The sequence below is a fragment of the Poecilia formosa genome, unplaced genomic scaffold (genome assembly GCF_000485575.1).
Source record: "Poecilia formosa unplaced genomic scaffold, Poecilia_formosa-5.1.2 Scaffold185, whole genome shotgun sequence".
Classification (NCBI taxonomy): domain Eukaryota; kingdom Metazoa; phylum Chordata; class Actinopteri; order Cyprinodontiformes; family Poeciliidae; genus Poecilia; species Poecilia formosa.
The window spans coordinates 709,079-727,382 of record NW_006800124.1 but is presented as its reverse complement, the minus strand read 5'-3'; the positions used below and the strand labels follow the sequence as shown (position 1 = coordinate 727,382).

Here is an 18,304-nt window from a genome sequence, read left to right as displayed (position 1 = left end):
ATTTTTAACGATATAGATAATGAGAGAAGGGTAAGTTTGGCTGGACTTAAACAAATGATGGATGAAGCTAATTATAAACAAAAGAAACAATGCTTCTGTCTTACTTGTAGACTTCCTTTGCAAAGATTCATATTCAAAAAGAGTAGGCTGCACTTTTTCACATTTTGTTCTCTCAGATCTTTTATCCCCCCACCAGAATTACAAAAGGCAAAGAGAGCGACTCTGTTCCTAATGGAACGTAATTGGCTCTAAATGTGACAGCACATGCATCCTGTGAGGAAATCAGTAAGTTATCGGCTTCTCTGTTTCCAGAATAGTGAAGCATCGTAGTGTTTAAAAATAGGTCTGGACTAAGACACAGGAGGGTGACATTCGCTTTCCACGCCGATACGCGTCCGCATTATGAGCACCTAAGAGCTTCCCCAATCTAAAAACCCATTTCGGTGATACTTGGGCGACCGTATGCTGGTGCTTTCAGGCCCACTCTGTGTTCAGGCGCCGGCTTCTCGTTCAGCTCTCCATCTTTCCAGGGACTTAACTCCTGTCTCCCTCTGCCTTCCCCACTTGGTCCGTCCTCTTCTGTTAGCTCTTCGGCCCGTTTTTTTTTTTCATCCACCCACTTACCGAACAATTTCTCCATGTTGTGCAGCAAATTAATTTCAATGACTCCTTTCCCGTTCATCAAAGGGAGTGTGGTTGTTGAGTCTCAGGTGACTGTGTGATTGAGGGGAATCGGAGGGGGGCTTTCAAAGCTTTGCTCCAATTTTCCTGCAATTTCTCTGTTTTATTGTTTTCTTTCCGAGTCATTATTTGTCAGATCTCAGCCAAATGAAATGATCTCTCTCCTCCCTCATTTAGTTTGTGGCAAACATCTGGTCTAGATTTAGTGGTCAGCCTCCCGTGTCTTAGTTTGCCTTTCCTGTCACTGTTACTGCTATATAAAAAACCTCATTTAAAATAAATAACACTTAGCCTGGTGGAGGGGCAAGTAAAGCCTGGTGGCCCACCAGTCTTATAATCCTCTGGGGGGAGACGGTGGATTAAATAAAAGTAGAGAAGTTCCAGGTTCCTTCTTCAGAGGTCTCTGTCGATTTATGTAGGATCTTAAGATTATGATTATATTTGCTGTTCAGCTAATTTCTCATTTATCTGTTAGATCTTGAGTAAGGTCTGAACAAAACTATCGTGCGTGGGAGACAGAACCTACTCAAAAAAACAAACAAACATTTGTTTCAACTTGGTATCATAGCAACAAAACACGTGCAGCGAAGTCAGAAGTGCTGCATGCACACAAACCATTGACCAGTTGTATGGAAATAGAATCAATACGCCCACAGCGACTTGCTGTTTCCAATTAACATGGGAACGCTGCTTAATGTTGACAAGAAAGGAAGTAGTTGCAGGAGAAAGCTAAAGATTATTTGCACAAAAGTATTGAGACTGTCATTATGTTCTTCACTGTACTAAAATTTTAAATCTTAACACCAAGTAACTTTGTTCTATTTAATTACTAGTAAGCAATTCAGCACTGAATTAGGATAAAAACATGTTGTTTTCCTCTGTGGCACATAAGAACCTCAGATTTAGTTGAACAATAACAGCTGCTCTGTTCAATTTCAGCATTTCAAGCAATTTTGCCTCATATTTTCTCTGGCGATCCATTAGTGTAGGCACTGTTGGTTGCTACGGGTTTTGACGAGTTAAGGTTGACCGTTGTCAACCTGAGTGTTCAAAATAAACATAAAACCATTTCAAGAATCAAAGCTTCTTGAGCTTCCAACATTTGAAATGTTAAACGTGTATAACATATGCCATAGATATTTTTTCAAAGTTCTTTTTCAGAACCTTTGAGTATTAATTATTGCATAGGTTCAGTTCATCTGTGCCTGTTCTTCAGTCTTTGATAATATTGAGGAGATGGTTTCTCAATATGAACGTCTTTTGTTGTGTTTGAAGGTGTCGGTTTGTGTGATGTTTGTGTTTTTGTTTGACATCCAAACCACATATATCGTTATGATGTTCGTTTCTAGTTGATGTAGTGGTTGTTATTTTTTTCAGCATTTGTGTGAACAACCACTGGTGATCTATTGGGTTGAGGTCAGGTTCTCTCTGTCTGAAGTAGTGATGCACAATATATCGACATTAACATCGGTATCGGCCGATGTTGGTCATTTTTTAACATCGGTTCAATAAGTGAGTCGATATCAGTGTCTGATGTTTATTTGCATCGTCTTGCTGTTTTGGGTTTTTAGGGGAGGAGAGGGTTTGGTCATGTGGTATTTGTGTATTTGTGTGGTCATGTGACAGTGTCTGCGTTTTCTTTACAAATGTGTGCAAACTTTGTCAATATTCCAATAATACAATTTTGCAGCTGCGATGATTCCGTTAAAGAAGAAACACAATTGAAATCACACGTGAATAAGTTTGTTCACGTGATACGTTATTAAAAAACATGCTGCGCCATCATCCTCCAACTACTTCCTGTTGTCTTCTTCCTCGTGGTTTCCACCAGTGACTCTTTTTCTAATGTCCAGTGGGAAAACTTGTTTTCTGCCAATACAGAAAAGCAGACATGAGACAACAGTGAATAAAAGGGGAAAAAAGACTTGGGGGCTTTCTAAACCCATGATTACCAGTGGGTGCCTGACCTCCTGGGTCATGGAGTAGAAACGGTGCATTGAACTGCATCGCTACCCGGTGACCTTCTGAGCCCGCTGAAAACACAGCACAATGATGGCCACTGAAATACAGCATCAGGCTTATTTTAATTTAGCCCACATCGGTCTCTTTAAAATGTCTTCAAGGCGTCGGCCAGCTTGACTAATTGCCAAATTATTTCAGCAAAAAGTGCATCGCAGACAGGTTGAATAGTGTAAAGACGAGCATGTGAAAGACTCCATGGGCAATTACCTCGGCAAACAGCTCATTAATTCAAGCGTGTCAGCTTAGCATGGCAAATAACTTAAGACTCATCATTTTAAACCGTAATGTAAATCCTGTTTCTGAGTGTAATCTAACGTTATCTGCAGCGATTTTCAAAAGTATTCCAGCCCTCAGGCTCTTAGTGTGTCAAATGGCTGATGTACCAGACAAACTGTTTTGGTTTTATCTGGTATCTGCGGCTCCTATACATTTACTTGTTCCCCGTCGAGGCTTGTTTAAAACTAGACTTATTATGACTTTCTATGAACAATTGAATTTAATTATTTATTTTCCCTTTGGGATCAATAAAGTGTTTTTGAATTTGAATTGGCATTTTCTCTACTCGTCTCTAAGCAACAGCAAAAAAAAAAAAAGTAATGAAGAGTATGTGTCTCTCTTCTCCACAGAGATTCTCAGCCATGTTGTCTCAGGTTTGCAGTTTTGCTAAACTTTCCATTTCTGGATCAGGTGTTGATTCCCGGGATGTTGCTGTAAACTTGTCCTTTGTCTCTATGATGCTCTTTGTTCACTAGTGTTCTTTAACAAACCCCAGAGGCCTTCACAAAACTGCAGGTCATCATATTACAAACATTCTTTACTAATTAGGTGACCTATCAAAGCAGTGAATTTTAATTAGACGTAACAAGGTAAAAGTTCTGAATACCAACGCACGCCGCAGTTTTTATTGGTAAAACTATTTTTAAAGGGTGTAATCTTCCTTCCATTTAATAAGAAATAATACAAGACATCAGAGCGCATATTATAATTTATTGAATATGTCTGTATAAATATGGTGCTGAAGGTTGTATGTCATATCTCGAAAACGTCGGATCCCATTCATTTCTTGTTGCTGGTCATGATTGGCTGCTGATAGTGATGTCATCATGGATGGGCTTTAATGGTATCGTATCATTTATCGCGATACATTTCTTATGATAAAAATCTTGGTTTATTATTGTCAATAAATTTCAAATTGATCATGTTTTTTTTTAAAAAAGAAAAAAGCTGTCCATATTGTCGAGGTTGTTAGTTTTACTATTCTCTCCACTGTCTGTCCAATTGTAATAAATATACATTTGAAAATATGATTAAGTGGCATTACTGTGTGCACCTTAGTGATACAAATCACACTTCTTTATGACTGGTGTCCGGAAGAAGAATCTTTAGGAGCAGTATTTGTGTTTGTGGGGCTATTATTGTGCATCATGCAGTAACAGCCGTACAGTTATCACATTATATTTTTTTATTTTTATATTTTTTTTCTGTTTTCTCCAGTGGAATTCCAGGAAAGAAATGTGGCACCATCATCATTAGAGCAGAGGAGCTGAGCAACTGCCGGGTAAGAGTCAGACTTTAAGCCGCTGTCGTCTCCCGTCCCCCGCCCGCCCTCGCTCTCATCTCTCTCTCCGCCGGCCTGTTCTTTTCTCTTCTAAACCAAAAAGTCTTAATTGGCTTACAGTGAGATGCTGTCAGGACTATCAAACAATTTTCACAAACAACTTCTTATGGATTTGGCTTCTGCTGGGATGAATCTGAATACTTTGGATCAGGTTGTGGATGAGTTGTTACCAGGTCAACGGTTTCACAGCAGTCGTCTATAAAGAAAATGAGTTTGAAACGTAAACAACATCGGGTAAAATCTTCTCTCTCTACAGAAGAAACTGGTTCATCGAGCCAAGTTAAAGAGCCTGTTTCACAGAGTGGGATTGGAACAGAAGGAATCTAACCTATAAATTATATCTCATCACACTTTAAATGTGAAAAATGTCATTCTTGCAAAGGACTGGAATGTAATTTTGGTTGGTTATTGGGCTTGTGTTAACCAGATAATTTTTTTTTATTGTTGACCATTTAAAAAAAAAAAAAAAAGAGTTAATAGAGAAGATGGCTGCCCAAAGGTAGAATTTCAAAAAGTTTCTTAAAGAGACAGAGGCCCAATTTCATGCCATTAAATTGCAAAGCCAATTTTCTTTTAAGTCATATTTGATATTTATAGCATCTTCATAACAACTGAAGGTAACATAGTAACCTAATTGTGAAATAAAATGGTACTGTGTGCCTGGAAAGTCCATAATACTTCCCCTTTAAAACAGTGAATCTGGCATTTCACACTCCTGACCACTAGGTGCAAACATGCAGACATTTTCAAGTTTACTTTACAGAGTCCCGGTAACTAAACCAGTCAAAAAAAAAAAAAAAGATTCCCATCAGAGCATCTGAGCATCGTTTCGTACTCAATTTATCTCGCTATCCGGGAGGTGTTATGAATTATACTGGTGTAGAAGAAGTGCAAGCTATAAGGGATTCCACTAGCTGAAGCCCTGTCCTCTCATTCAGAGAGTCTTGCCAACTTTTGATCACTTCAGTTGGAAAAATGTTCCCTGATTTCAAAACTTTTGCCAAAGTGGTGCTTGTGATCCCGGGTTTCCATTGTGGCAGCAGAGCGCGAATTGAACCTCCAGATCAACATCAAAACTTCCATGAGAAGACATCTGTCGGAGACAAAAGTTCAAAACCTCATGACAACTTTAGACATTTGATTGCACACAAGCAGGCGAGGAATTCAGGTCCATGCAGACCAGGTGGAAGTTGGGCGTGCTGTGCGTTCAGGCCACAGCAGGCCAATCATTCCTAATTTAAGTGCAATCGATGAATTTCATTGTTTCTATGCAAATACTACCACAGTCTGTTGTTTTTATCACTTTGGGGAAAAAGTTTCATGTATTCATCTGTTTGACATGTGATGGCATGATGTGGGTTTTCTGTGAAGCTTGTTCAGACTGAATGTTACTTAAAAAAATGACAGACTATCAACTACGTCGTTATCATTTTAGAAATGGGCAGGTTAAAATACATTGTGGTGGGAATATTTGGCCACGTAGGTCAAAATGGCAGACAATGGAAAAAGTCTCTCTCGGCCTCTGGTTGCCATGACGCTTGCTGGTGTCTAACTGCAGTAGATGCCCACCGATGAGATTCAAAGTCAGAAAAGAGGTGAAAGTTTTTAACGAACAGAGGAATGAAGAGAAATGCAATGTTTGATAATAATATTTCCATCACATGGTTTTGTAATATTGGAGTGAAGCCAAACTCAGTGGACAAGATGACAATCCATCTGCTTTGGCAGGTTGTCAACACATCCCAATGATCTAATGTCACCATGTGCTCTATTTTGTGTTTCGGGTCCCTCATTTACTTCCCTTTGAAAATATTTACTTTTTAACCAGTGTCTGGATATTTTCATCTTTAGTTGTTCTCTGTAACATGTGTTTCTATTTCTCCTGTTTAGGAGTCAGTGATGCTTCAGTTTTGTGGCAACAAGTTGGATAAGAAGGACTTCTTCGGCAAATCGGATCCTTTCCTCGTGTTTTACCGCAGCAACGAAGACGGGTCGTAAGTACTTCAAGGCATTTTTTTTCCTTTTTTTTGTTTTTCCTCGACTTGGTGAACTCAGAGATCCAGCCATCTCGATGTGACACATGTGAACAACAGAAAAACACAGCCCGCACGTAAAGATGACTTTAATGTACACGGAGGCCCGAGCGCGGCTGTTTTCATGCTCCAAAAGCTCCTATGCAGAGTGATTTGTCTCTGCGACGTTACGTAACGCTTGATGATGTATATGTGACATTCTTCCCCCTGATCCCCCCTTTTTTCATCACGAGGAGGCAGTAGATGAGGCGATAAAACAGGACAGAGTTGACAAGAAGAAAACAAAGAGGGGAGTGATGGATAAGATGGAATTAAGTGCAAAACTTTGTGCGGAGGTCTTTTTTTTTTCTGCCCCGCAGATGCTTGTTATTCAAGTCGACTTGAGCGTCTCACACTTAACATGTTCTCTTTAGAGCAGCTGGGTTTGTACTGATGCGGCTTAAATGCCTCGCTGCAGGGTATAACAGCAGCACAGCGTGGTAACAAAGAGCCAGTCTAGATGCGACAAAAAAAAAACAACAGTTATTGACAAAGAGCTGCATGCATTGCTGGGCTATTATTATGTTTTTCTTTTTTCTTCTTTTTTTTTGTCAACGTAACACTTCTATATGTCTCACAGCTACACCATCTGCCACAAAACAGAAGTGGTGAAGAATACCCTGGACCCGGTGTGGCAGGCTTTTAAAATTCCCGTCAGGGCGCTGTGCAACGGAGACTATGACAGGTACAACGCAGCCCACAGCAGGAACCCCGCAAGCCCTTGGCAACTGTTTACAGATAATTGCAGCGTCTTTAGGATTCCGAATTTTAGAACTGCTGAAGTATTCAGGCGCGGTGGTGATACGTGGCGACAGAGAGAGATTAATTAGCTTATGAAATCTCAGGAAACGTGTGAGGAAAAGTCGGAAAGCACAACGACAGGGTTCCTAATGTACACGCGCTGCGGAAAAAAGCTAATCTGTTAGGAAACTTAAGGTGTGTTCCAATTCATGTTAATATAGAGAGATTCTTTAAAGGAAGATAAAGGAAGAAAAGTGAAATAAAATTACATTGTATAATAAACTCTTCCTCAGACCAGCAGTGAGCTCTTTGAACTGATAATAAATCTTAAGTGTTGAATTTGTTTTCTACCTTTTCTTTCTCCCTGCAGGAGCATTAAGGTGGAGGTTTATGACTGGGACAGAGATGGAGGGTGAGGGTCTATTTTATTATGTTATGACCTACGTGTTATTACATTTTGGCATGCCATTATTTAATTAAATCCATCCGACATTATTGGCTCCATCTCACCAATAATACCTGTGCTGAATATATCTACTTGAAGAAATACGAGGGGCTTACAGTCACAGAGAAATCATCTCACAGCTTCTTGTTTTATAGAGAAAGAGAAACACATGTTTAGTGTTAAAGGTGACTTTTTTTTGCACTTTCAAGTACATAGAGATGAATCTTAATTTCTGGAAAAATGACACCTTTTGTGTTCTTTAAAATATGTGTTTTTTTTTTTTTTAATCCCAACGAACTTAATTGGTAGAAAATATGTAAGTTGAGCCATCCAGACAAAGAGACATTAAACTAAATCCTCAACATTTCAGCTTTAAATTCTGCAGTATTCTTCGTCACTCAGTAGCTGCATTTCCATTAAATGCGCAATTTAACACTGAATTTGTTTGATGGAAACACGGCAATTTGCATCAAAACTCTTTCCATAAAAATGTTGGTGCTAGAATGAGATGGTTTTATATTGCAAAAGCTGCAATGGAAACACTTTATTCACATCACATGAGTCACATGGTCAACAGCCAGATGTTGCCACTGATGGAAACCACAAAGAAGAAGATGACAGGAAGTGGTAGGAGGACCACAGCGTGGCATATTTTTTTTTAATGATTTGTTGCGTGAACAAACGTATTAATATGTGATTTTAATTGTGTTTCTTATTTAATGGAAACAACACAATTGCAAAATTGTGTTGTTTTTTTTGTTTTTTTTTTTGCTTGTTTCGACATTCTGGAATATTGACAAAGTTTTGCGCACATTTGTAATGGAAACACAGCGACTGATTCACTAAGCTGCAGACAGAAACATGGCTATGATGTCAGATGAAAGTCGATTTAGTCGTTTAGTTTCACTCTCAGAGGTTAACCTAACACTACAAAATAAACTGCAGACTTGGTTCAAAGCCAGGCAAAATGAGCAAAAATCTCCCAGCATCAAAACCTCCAGAAACTTCAAAGTGAATCCCAGGCTTCCTGGAGCTGAGAGGCAGTTGGTGCTTTAACTGGATCAAAAGGCGTTTTAAAAATATATTAGTTTAGAGCTGCACATTTATCAAACCACTTATAATTTTTCCTTTTGACAGACGTGTAGGTTTTCAGATTGAAATATCACATGTGGAAAAGAGTGTAATGATTTATTGTAGTCAATTTATTGAATGTTGTTGAAATTTGTCGTTTTATCAAAGGTGTGCAGACATTTTAGAGCCATAAAGCGATAAAGTCCACATTATTGGGTTGTGTTACTGACTCACCAACAACATTCAGATAATACTGAGAAGTTCTGTTTTTATAATAATGACTGGGGTTTTGTTCTCTCTGGAGTTTATAATCTAGAGTCTTTTTTTGCTCCAACATGAAGTTAACCAGTTTCTAATGTTCTAACAACAGTTCCCTTCAAAAGCATTTGGGTTTTTTCAGTTCTTTCTAAACGAAAAGCAGAACTGGCATGAGTTAGTTGTTGGTAATTGTGAGTTTTTAAAAAATTGGCATCTTTCCATTAAGCTAATGTATTGTTTTTAGTTTCAATTTGCACAATTTTATGGTTAGTGGAAATGCAGCTGCTGTTGAACAGTGTTTGTTTTGCTTGGTGCATTTGCCAAAGACAAAAAAGATAAATCTTAAAACCGCTAAAATCAGACGCCACTCCACTTTTGTTCACATTTTGCGAGGAAGGAAGTTGCGCTCGGTGTCTTCTTCAAAGGTTTTATTGACGTTCTTGTCGTTCTTGGTACAGTGCCATCACAGGCGAGGGGTGTGAACAGATTTTTCAAAAGGGTTTGGTTTGTTTGACACAGCATAGTGTGTGTGCGAACCACAAACGCTGAAAAAGTAACAAATGTTGCAATTCTGTTCCAAAATCAAACCAAGTTTACCAAACTATCTGGTGTCAGAGTCATCTTGAGTTTTCTCCATCTTCTAATGATTCCCTTCCCTGCCTTGTGCAGATCTGATTTGTTCCTGTTGGTCTCCTCCGTGGTGGAGAAGTTAGAGTTTAATAAATTGAGTGTGTGGACAGATGTTTTCATATAAGTAATGAGTTCAAACTGGAGCAATTAATAGAGGTAATGAGGGAGGATAGGAGGACCTTAAAGACGGACTAACAGGGAGAGAGAACTTTCCTGGATGGTTGGTGATCAAATATGTGTTTCATAAAATAAAATACAAATCATATTAAAAATCATACATCCTGAAATTTTTATTCAGATTCTGTCTTTTACAGCTGAGGTGAACCTACTCTAATAACTACAGGACTCTCCTTGTAAGAGGGGAAACCTTAAACAATCTCCACCGTGTTTAAATATCTAAAAGAATACACTCCCATAATTACATTCAGAGCAATAAAATATTAATAAACTGGAGCTGCTGCAAACAAAGGTGGATCTTTTCTGGTATTTATCTTACCGTCACACCGTGAGCAGGAGTGTAAAACAAGTAAAAAAAAGAAAGATAAATCTTACAAGCTTGCAGTTTGAGAAGTGAAAGGTTGGTATCTCGTTGTCTCCATAACAACCATTTATTTTAAGACTTACATATAAATCTTCATAAGAGGTGCCAATAATTGTGTACTGTATTGTTTTCCTTCAAAGCACAGATTTTTTTCAGACATAATTTTCTGCCTTTCTAGATACTTTTTACACAAAGTATCTGACTGGATGAGCTTCCAATAACACCTGACTCTAATTTTAAACACCTTTCATTATCTCCATGAAATTAAAAAAACTGTCAACTAGCCTCATGATGACAGAGGCCACACAGCTTATCACTGATACTTCTGATTACTTCTCTAATCTTTTTATGATCCTGTATCTTACGGAAGACGATTAGTGCCACTGAAAAAAAAAGTATTCTGACTTTAATCTTCTTTTCCTCTGAATTTTGACTTTTTCTCAAAATGTTTACGTTTCCTCAGAATTCTAACGTTAATCCTCTGAGATCAAAAGTAAAAATATTGAGGGGGAAAAAAATCATACTCTTTTTTTTTAGTGGCCCTACTCTTCCGTATGAACATTTTGAAGTTAGAGTGAAACATGACCATATTTTTGCTCTGTTTTTTTTTAACAGACATGACTTCATCGGCGAGTTCAGCACCAGCTACAGAGAAATGTGCAGAAGCCAGTCACAGTTCCATGTCTATGAGGTGCTATTCTTCACACACACACACACACACGCACACACACACACATACACACATACAGGCTTTTGTCATAGACATTGGAATTCATTCAGTCCCTCGATATGACCACACACTCAACCTAATTCCAATTAGAGACAAGGAAGAACTGGAAAGCACTTTATCTAACACTTTATCAAATAAAATAAAATAAAACACTTGCACGCACCAATAAGCCTGCTACATGTGCAGTGATAAAAGCTCTGCACTCTGCAGTGACTTTCAGTGTTGGACTGATCTGTTCTCACAGATGTTTGTTTGTTTTTTGTTTTTTTTTCCAAATATTTCATGTGAACGCAAGCAGACGAAGCCACAGCTGCAAACTTTTGTTTTCTTAGTTACTACAAAGATGAATTCCTCCCGCGTGATTGACAGCAACGGCTTCTGAATAACGATGCTGGTGGCCATTTCTGTCTTTGCTTTTTACAGAAAGAAACCTTCACTAACATGTGCATTGTGAATAGTTTCCGCAGTAGATCCTCATAATGTCAGAGTATTTTTGACCCAAAAGGGCATATGAACATTTAACGCCTAAAAGCTGAGTTACAGCTCCACTCTGTACAGCTAGAGACATTGTAACCAATTACGATCGCTGGTTTTTGTAAAATTCTGACTTGCCTATAGTGATTTTTTTCATGTACTCGTTTTTCTGCTTTCTGCATCAACATGTTTTTTGTTTTTTTTTTAGGTAAAATAACACAACAAAAAACAAAAGCAGCCCAATTTTATGTCGCCGTTTCTCCCTGCATCACCAACATGATACAATCTATCATGTATCTGTATATATAAGCCCAACAACCACAACAAAATAAAATACAGCAAGGGCCAACAACATGCGTCTCTGTAAATGCAAACAAAGCTCTTGCTTTTCCTTTTCTGAAAATAAATAAATAAATCACCTCTGTTGGTTAATGTCACTTCCACAAACAAAGAAATACAAAGTCCAAATGTACGTAATATATTCAGAGAAACAGCTTCTTTTCATTTGAAGTTCTAAATTGAACCTGTTCATCCAAAGCAAAAAGCCAGTCACTCATTTAGTCCCAGAGGCTTGCTTGCTAGCTAACCACATAGCTAGCTAGCTCTCTTGCTAGCTATTATGCAAGTTTCAGTCTAGCATGAACTTTCCCTCAGCATTTTAATCAAACTTGGTTTTAGTCATTCATTTTAAGACATAATGCTAACTTACCGTTTCATCCATGGTTTCTGTACAGTATGTCATATCGCTTTAGTCGTTTATTGTGTAAGTGCATAAGATGAAACGCTCCATCTGACTCACTTTTGTTCGGTTTGCCAAAAATATATATCCGCTCCCTCACGGTGAGCAGGGTGAATTTATTCAGCACCTTTTTTTCCAGACTAAAAAAGGTTTAATTAGGGGTAGTTTAAAAAACAACTCACTCTAAAGTTTTGTTTTGCTTGTGCTGACAAGAAGAAATATAGCAGCAATTATTCACTAATTAGCAGTCTGAGCATAAAAGCTCAAGGAGCCCTGCTGACTTTAGCTTATTGTCTTTTTTCTTTGATTTTATCCTCTGAATATCATGGTTAAAGAAACAAGTTAGATGTAAAAACATTTTTAAAAATATGCATAAAAATAATAGCTTTTTAAAGAGCAACATCTAAAGGAAATGTCAGATTTGTATATTTTCAGTCCATTTTCTGTTAATTACACATTTTGAAAATAAAGAGGTGAAGCTCTCATGATGTTAAGGTTTGATTTTTGGTTTGATTTTGAGTAGTCTTTGTTTCTGTTTAATCGTTTTGTTTACTGGTCTCAGAAGGTGTGCGCCATTTTGACTGTTGTATCAGTCTTGCCTTCTGTACGATATCACCAACAGATCAGTGAAAATGTTGTTCTAAACATTAAAAAAAGTTAGTGACTATAGAGAATATTATCAATTCCAGGTTGTGTAATAGTAGGCTGGTGGTCTCTGGAAAATACAATTTAATTACTGCCTAATTGTGTTGCCTCAGTACTTTTCTTATTCTTTCTTTTCTTAGTAGTAAACTAAAAGAAAATGCTCTGACAGGTAGTCTTTGGTTCTTCTCTCCATTAAGACTCAAATATCCCAACATACTTCATCAAATGTCCTATATTGGTCGCCCTCTGGTTTATTGTTAAGGTTTTGTTTGGTTTTAATACTGTATTTTTTTTATTTAATCTTTAAATGTATATGTTGTTAAATTAAACCCGTCTTGCTAGCTTTAGAAAGCTAGCTTTATCGCTAGTTTTCTATCTAGCGATAAAGCTAGATAGCCAGCTGGCTGGCTGGCTAGCTGGCTGGCTGGCTAGCTGGTGGTCACATTTTACAGTTCATGATCTGTTTTTGTGGTATAGACACACTCCTTTCTCTTTTACTGTAGGCTGGATCATATATCACTAAAACTGGTCCAGTAGATGGATGACCTTTGATAATTTGTCCATTTGTTCAGAATTACGTGAACAAAATGCTCTGACTTTTATGTACATATGTACTTTTATAGCCTAATAGAATCACTTGAATGTGAGTCTGGGCAATAGAAAGGCCGTTTTTTATTTCCTTATTATAATCTGTTGAATTACTGAAGTCAGTCTTCTGAGCCTTCCTCATGTCCTCGAGCGTTTACCTAACTGTTCCATTAGCTCTGCTAAAGCATAAACCACTGGAGACTAAGACTCAGTAAAGCTGCTTAGGAAGAACAACCTCCATCATTTTAATACAGAAGAGTAGGGCTGCCTTTTTTTTCTATATGCGTCAAGTTATATTCCATCAATTTTCTTTACTTTTCACAGTTCTTTTTTTCTCTGTCTCTCTCTCTCTCTCTGTGACTATATAGATAGAGTAAAACCTGATATTAAATGTGAGCTTGTTCAAATATATGCCCCTTGTGTGATGCTGTTTTATCTGGGTTCTTTTGGGAGCAGCATCCTGAGGCCTGTGGAAAAAGAATTTGTAAAGGAGGGGGGGTGGAAGGAGACTAAAGTAAATTCAGTAATTACTTTGCCTTTAATGTGGGGATAGAGATTGTCTATGGTAATGCTTATTAAAAAGGCATTTAGTTCAGCTTTGCTAAATAGTCTGGGTTAATTAAAACTTGAGGGGCCAGGAGTCACTCGAACTTTGACTGCTGCAGAACCATTAAGACTCAACAATTTTGTTTCAGGCTTTAAAAACAAGCCTATGTCTCCACAGGTGCTAAATCCAAAAAAGAAAGGGAAGAAGAAGAAGAAGTACCAAAACTCAGGAACGGTGAGTGGAAACTGTTTGACAAACAACCGCCAATCAGTATTTCAAAAACACATGTGAAAATATTACTGTAGAGATAACAATATACTATGATATACTCTATGATGTTAATTAGAGATGCTAAAACTTTTACCCAATTTTGTTGCTAAGAAAAACATTGAGATTATGTTATGTTATGTTAGTCTGCCTGCTGTGACATTAATTCAATATGTTAATGAGCTGTGTAAAAGAGCAATGACTATGAACAATATTTTACTATTTTTAAAAATGAATTGTTTTATTTATTTATTTATTTTTTTACAAATGAAACAGTCATCAGCATCTTACATTTGGGATTAGCATAGTTAGTGCAATTTGTGGTACAAAAACAACAGTATCAATGTCTATGGCTAACTTTTAGTCTTCTTCACTCAGTAAAGGGATCCACACTGAAGAGTGTTGCCTTTAGTTCAGCCTTTTTGTGCTTTGTGTGGTGCAATCACTTATTGGTGAAAGATTCAGTATTAAAATCAATCTCTCTAGCTATCTTGTTAGCTGGGTATCTAGCTAGCTACCCAGCCAGCTATCGGTCATATTACATAGTTCATGCTCTATTTTGGTAAAAATGTTTCCTTATTTTTGTCTATGGAAATCATTACCTTCTAGTCATCAGCAGTTTTTTTGATGCATCTATAATTTTTCTGAAGGTTATATATTCCAAAATATGAACTGACATAATAATGGTATAGCTTCATTACAAAACAAAAATAACTTCTAACCTCATATGTGAATCAGATTTTTTTTTACAAAAACACAGCCTTATATGGTGAAAAATGTCAACATGCTCATTGAAATAGAGAGAGAAAGAAGACTTAGCTTATGGAAATCTCAAATGGAGAAAAAAGCAAATGAAGTCATTTGTTGTGCATATAATGCCACACTTGTAAATGGCCTGCAGCTAACAGCATTTTAATTATTGACTAATATACCAATCAACACTAATTAGTAATTAAAACTGAAGTGAATTGTTCAGCATGGTGTACCTCTGTCATTAGGGTTACACCTCGTTGTGTCTCTGCATATTCAGTTCATTTAATACATTTATTAAAATGTATTAAAATTTGGCAGCTCTCGAATTTTCACTAAACTGGAAGAATAGTAACTCATCGCTAATCTGCAGATCAAAACATGTAAGTATGAATTTAAGAGACTAATTGAAAGATTAGTCTCTTAATCTTTCAATTAAGAGAAAGATTAAGAGACTACTGTTTATACTGTCACCTTTATTCAAAGGTGACAGTATAAAAAATAATATAGTATTCTCTTGGTTGTAATCTTTTGCCATTTCATACTTTCATACCAGATAAGGAGGGGGGGAGGTTGTGGATTGCCTAGAATGTAAACAACAGGATTTTAAATTGAATTCTTAAAGAGACAGGAAGTCAGTGAAGTTGTTGTAAAATTGGAGTGATGTGATGAAATGAGGCCGTTTTGGTAATGATGCAAGCAGCAGAGTATTGAACCAGTTGAAGTTTATGGATAGATTTACGAGGCAAACCAATCAAGAGAGAATTACAGAAACCAATTAGAGAAATGACCAGCAGTGGACCAGGATGGAAGTAGAGTGCAGGGAGAGGGATGGACGAAGTTAGTTAATATTACGGAAGCGGAAGTGTGCAGACCGGATAATATGAGAGTGAAAAGAGAGACTACTGTCAAGAATGACACCCAGACTTTTAACTTGAGGGGTTGGACAGACCAGAGAACTGTCAAGTGTGACGGGAAAGTTGTTGACTTTAAATAGAGTAGAATTAGTGCCAGTGAGTAGAAACTCTGTTTTGTCAGCATTTAATTTGAGGAAATTTGATGAAAACCAGGATTTTATTTAATCTAAACAGGAAGTGAGGGAGGGAAGAATCTGGTAAAAAGTCGAAAACAACTGGACAGATTGATAATGTCGTAATGAATAGCTGTGTGGTATTAACACTGCTAAAAATTGATGGGAATACTTTAGGTTGTTTACTGGCGTATCTTGCCAGACAAAAAAATCTTAAAAAGAGAAACTCCCTGCATCTGTTTCTCGCTTATTAGTTTTATTTATACAGCATTACAGAGCTCCACTTTGGCGCCACAACTTGTAAACACGCTTCCACTTTGATCCACTGGAGTGGTGAGAAAGCAATTAGTGAAGGCCCAAATCTACCTAAAACATCTGTTTGATCAGGCTTTTTAACAGCATCTATGTTGACAGCGAGTTTTTATATCCTCACCACATGGACAAACAATTTGACTGGAACAGCAATATGAAATCAATGACAGTCCAGAACGTAGAGCTTCTGTGATCATTTACCGTAATTATTGTTTAAATGAAAGAGAAGAGAGATCAAAATCTAAAAAAAGTCTTTATCTTTGAAATACTAAAATTAGCTTTATATGCCTGATCTTTCAGAGTCACATAAAGACAGTTACAAATACAGCCTTCTACCACCTGATTTTGACAATGACTTGACAAACTCTAATGGCTGTTGCTGGTTTTCATAACTGTGTTTACAATGTTTCTTTATGGTTTCACCATGTGAAGCACTTCTTTGTTGTTGTTGAAACATGTCATACAAATGAACTTGATGGATTGATTATAAAGTGAGACTTTCCGTCTTACTGCCCTGCTCTTCTGACTGGCAGGTGACCCTCCTGTCCTGTCTGGTGGACACTGAGCTGTCCTTCCTGGACTACATCAGAGGCGGGTAAGTTCCCACTAACTGGTATGAAGTCGTACAGGATTAGGCAGCAGCGATGCTCTCATCATTAAATCTTGTGTCACCCGCAGTTATTAGTGTAGACTCTGCAGCAGCTCAGCCGGGCAGATTACCGGCGGCGGCGTTATCTCCCGGCTCCAACATTAAGACAGACAGCTGCCGATAACCTGCTGCTTTAATTGCTCTCTGCCGCATGCTTTGAAAACATGCCGCGGCATAATCTGACATGATTGATGGTTCCATGTTTCTCCTTATGCCATTTATTTTCTTTTTTGTAGGACACAGATTAATTTCACGGTGGCAATTGATTTCACGGCATCAAACGGTGAGTGTTTCACTGCTTCGCTCTTATAATTTGCATCTCCTCAGTGTATCGAACGGATGAATGTTTGGCAGTTAAAAGATCAGATCTGTGCAAATTGAACTCTTAGGGGAGTTCCTAGTCAGTCAGCTTGGCTTAATGACTTAATTTAGCTGTAAAAAAATGAGGATTAAGAGTGTGAAATTTGACTGTTAGAAGTTCATTTCAAACTTTGGAGTTTTACTCCAAAGTACTTTGCTTAGTCAGTGAATCACAGTGCTCGCATTTATTTATTTTATTTTATTTTTTTACAAATTACATTTCCAGCCTGTCAGGCTGCTTTTGGAAGCCCCAGCAGTAAACCAGCCCAGATGAGGAACGTCAAGAAGAAGACAGACAAACACAATTAGCTGTTCTGCGCAGAAGACTTTGTCACAGATGATTGATTGACTCTTTCTGGCAAAACGTGATTTAGCGGATTAATACAGAGTTGAACAATTTCAGAGCTTACGTAACGGGAAGAAAAATGGATGAGTTTCTGTATTGTAATCGAATCAGACTCCCACCACGCTGTCTTTGAGGAGGCTGAATACTCGGAATAAACCGAACAATAACCACAACCAGGTTTTCCATGAGCGTAAACTAATAACGCTATGCTAGAATCTAAAATTGGTTTCCTTTTTTCTGTTTGCCATTTTTTTTGTACCACAAATGTCAATAACATGATGTAGAGAGTGGCAGAGGACTCACAATTGTACCTAGATACGAGTAGCACTACTTTTACATATTTTTTCCTGAGGGAAAAGGATCTTGTTGGGGAAAAAAAGCTTTTTGATTCTGGTAGAGGAGCCTTAAAATGGCACTATTATGTGTTTCCAGCCACATGGTACCATTTTATTACACAATGAAGTAACTGTTACCTCCAGTTGTTATATAAATGCTTTTTCAATCATGACTTAAAAGAAGTTTGACTTTAATTTAACACCTTGAAATTGGCCCTCTGTATCTTTAAGAAACTCCTGCTCTTTCTGAAGCTCTGCTAGGGCTATAATCTATTATTTCAGTAATTGGATATTCTGTCAATTATTCTGACAATTCATCAAGTAATTGAATAAAAATTTTATCAGATAAAATGCTGGTAAATACTGCCATAACAGCAGTGTCAATATCAGATATTAACATCGACACAACTCATAGGCCAATTCATAGGCAGAAAAGAGAGTGTTGCGCAACAC

At 37.6% G+C, this 18,304-nt stretch overlaps 1 protein-coding gene across 1 annotated transcript in view; it reads left to right on the top strand.

Annotated features, from left to right (window-relative positions):
- Window positions 1-18,304, top strand: part of LOC103147592 (copine-8-like) — a 96,962-nt gene that overhangs the window by 56,382 nt on the left and 22,276 nt on the right. The window contains exons 7-14 of the mRNA XM_016678546.1: window positions 4,198-4,261; window positions 6,212-6,315; window positions 6,974-7,078; window positions 7,505-7,546; window positions 10,695-10,770; window positions 13,980-14,036; window positions 16,695-16,756; window positions 17,047-17,093. Of these exons, the coding sequence (XP_016534032.1) occupies window positions 4,198-4,261; window positions 6,212-6,315; window positions 6,974-7,078; window positions 7,505-7,546; window positions 10,695-10,770; window positions 13,980-14,036; window positions 16,695-16,756; window positions 17,047-17,093 (557 nt within the window). The remainder of the gene's footprint in view (window positions 1-4,197; window positions 4,262-6,211; window positions 6,316-6,973; window positions 7,079-7,504; window positions 7,547-10,694; window positions 10,771-13,979; window positions 14,037-16,694; window positions 16,757-17,046; window positions 17,094-18,304) is intronic.